The sequence below is a fragment of the Monoraphidium neglectum genome, assembly GCF_000611645.1.
Source record: "Monoraphidium neglectum strain SAG 48.87 unplaced genomic scaffold scaffold04196, whole genome shotgun sequence".
Lineage (NCBI taxonomy): Eukaryota > Viridiplantae > Chlorophyta > Chlorophyceae > Sphaeropleales > Selenastraceae > Monoraphidium > Monoraphidium neglectum.
The window spans coordinates 2,898-4,893 of NW_014009433.1; the positions used below are offsets into that span (position 1 = coordinate 2,898).

Here is a 1,996-nt window from a genome sequence, read left to right on the forward strand (position 1 = left end):
GCTGCGGCGCTCGGGAGCGCGAAGTTACCTTCCCTTGCGCTTCCTATCCCGCTGGCTGACGGCTGCTGCCAGCCCTGCGACAACTTTGCACCAGCCCAAAACGCGGTCTATCCTCACCCATACTCCACCCCACAGGACTCCAACTCAGCGCACATCCCTGCGCCGCACGTCCCCATTCCCCCACTGCACACATACATTCACCACCCATGTCTCCATGAACAAAGCCGCCGTCCTGCGTACAAACACACTGAATCTGCATTCACACTCACCACCCACAACAGAGTGACATCAAGGCTGTCGAGGCGCTTGATGTGGCGGCAGTCAAGAAAGACCTGACGGCCCTCATGACAGACTCTAAGGCCTTCTGGCCGGCCGACTTTGGCCACTATGGCGGCCTCTTCATACGCCTCGCATGGCACTGCAACGGATCGGTGCGCGCCGCGGCGCCCACGCCCATGCGCGCGGGCGGGGGTTTGGGCCACGGGCGCGGGCTCGGGCAGCGCGCGTTTCGAGGGAGGGTGGCGCTAGGCCGCCTGGCAGTATGGGGCGCGGCGAGGTGGAAGGGTGCCAGCGACAAATCTGGCGCACGGGCAAGCAATACTCGAGCCAAAAGCGACACATGAGGCACGTCGCGACGCCTGTTGCTCGCTTATCCCACGCCCGCACGGAACCCAGCCACCAAAAACGCACCCCTCTGCGCCCCCGCCGGTCTCCGCAGTACCGGAAGTGGGACGGCCGCGGCGGCTGCAACGGCGCGCGCATCCGCTTCACGCCGGAGCTGGCCTGGCCTGACAACACAAACCTTGACAAGTGGGTGGGGGTTTGTGATCCTCCGACTCTGCATGGGGCCGGTGTGCAGGGACCATAAACGCACACCCAAAGGCGCGCTGACAACCAGGGGAGCCGCCCCTGAGAGATGGGCGCGGTGCTGGTGTGGTGTTGAGGAGGGGGCAAGATCACACACGACCACTCGCACAATGCGTTCGCATGCACAGTCGTTTACTCTTGCGCACCTGTGCTTGCGCGTGGGTGCACACACACACACACACACACACACACACACACACAAACACACACACATATATGTGTGTTTTGCCATCCACACACGCAAACACATGTGTTGTGACACTGCGACCCCGCCACCCGCCTACCCCCAGGGCCCGCAAGCTGCTGGAGCCCATCAAGGCCAAATACGGCGCCGCCCTCTCATGGGGTGACCTGATTGTCCTCGCTGGCGACACGGCCATTGAGTCAATGGGTGGCCCCAAGATCCCATTCTGCAAGGGCAGGATCGACGACGCCGACGGGACCGCCTCCCTGGAGCTGGGCCCGACGCCGGAGCAGCAGCTGGTGGCGCCGTGCACGGCCGGCGACGGCAACTGCGGGGATCCCCTGGGGCAGACGGTGGGCGCATGTGGATGAGTGCCTGTGTGTCTGTGTGGGCTGTTGAAATCGCAGTTTTGGTTGCGTGTGTGTACCTGTGTGTGTGTGTGTGTGTGCATCTGCGCTGCATCAAGGGCAGCTCTGGCCGCTGCCGCCAGGTGCCGCGCGGTGCCTCAAGGGCCTCACCTGGTCCCAACCCCAGCTCGTCCTGGTGTAGGGAGGCTTTCCCATCCAACTCCCGACCACCGGAAATCCGCCTGTTGCACCCCTGCGACCCGAAACCCTGGCCTGTGGAATTCACACCGCCTAACCTTACACTCTGAACCTTCCTCAGACACTGGGCCTAATCTACGTGAACCCTGGTGAGCGGGCTGGTCTGGTGGGAGGGGCGCACGGCTGCACGCACCCTCCAACAGCAGACCCCTGCGCGTGCGCTGCACAGCGCACCGGCGCCGGCTGTCGCAGCGACCGGCCAGGGGCTCGCTTCCGGCGGGTTGCCTGCGGGCCCAGGGCGCTGTGTGGCAGCGGGGCCCCAGAGGTACGGCAGCCCAAGCGGCCGATTGCAGGCCAGCCCCATGTGACTGGTGTACCTGCTGTGTGCGCGCACCTCCGC

At 64.7% G+C, this 1,996-nt stretch overlaps 1 protein-coding gene across 1 annotated transcript; it reads left to right on the forward strand.

Moving 5' to 3' along the window:
• Positions 1-344: 344 nt before the first annotated feature.
• Positions 345-1,404, forward strand: MNEG_14009 (catalase/peroxidase; the record flags this gene model as incomplete). Its single annotated transcript, XM_014037519.1, has 3 exons — positions 345-431; positions 719-810; positions 1,158-1,404. Coding segments are annotated over 3 exons (426 nt in total), but the record flags the coding sequence as incomplete, so codon positions are not given.
• Positions 1,405-1,996: the final 592 nt, after the last annotated feature.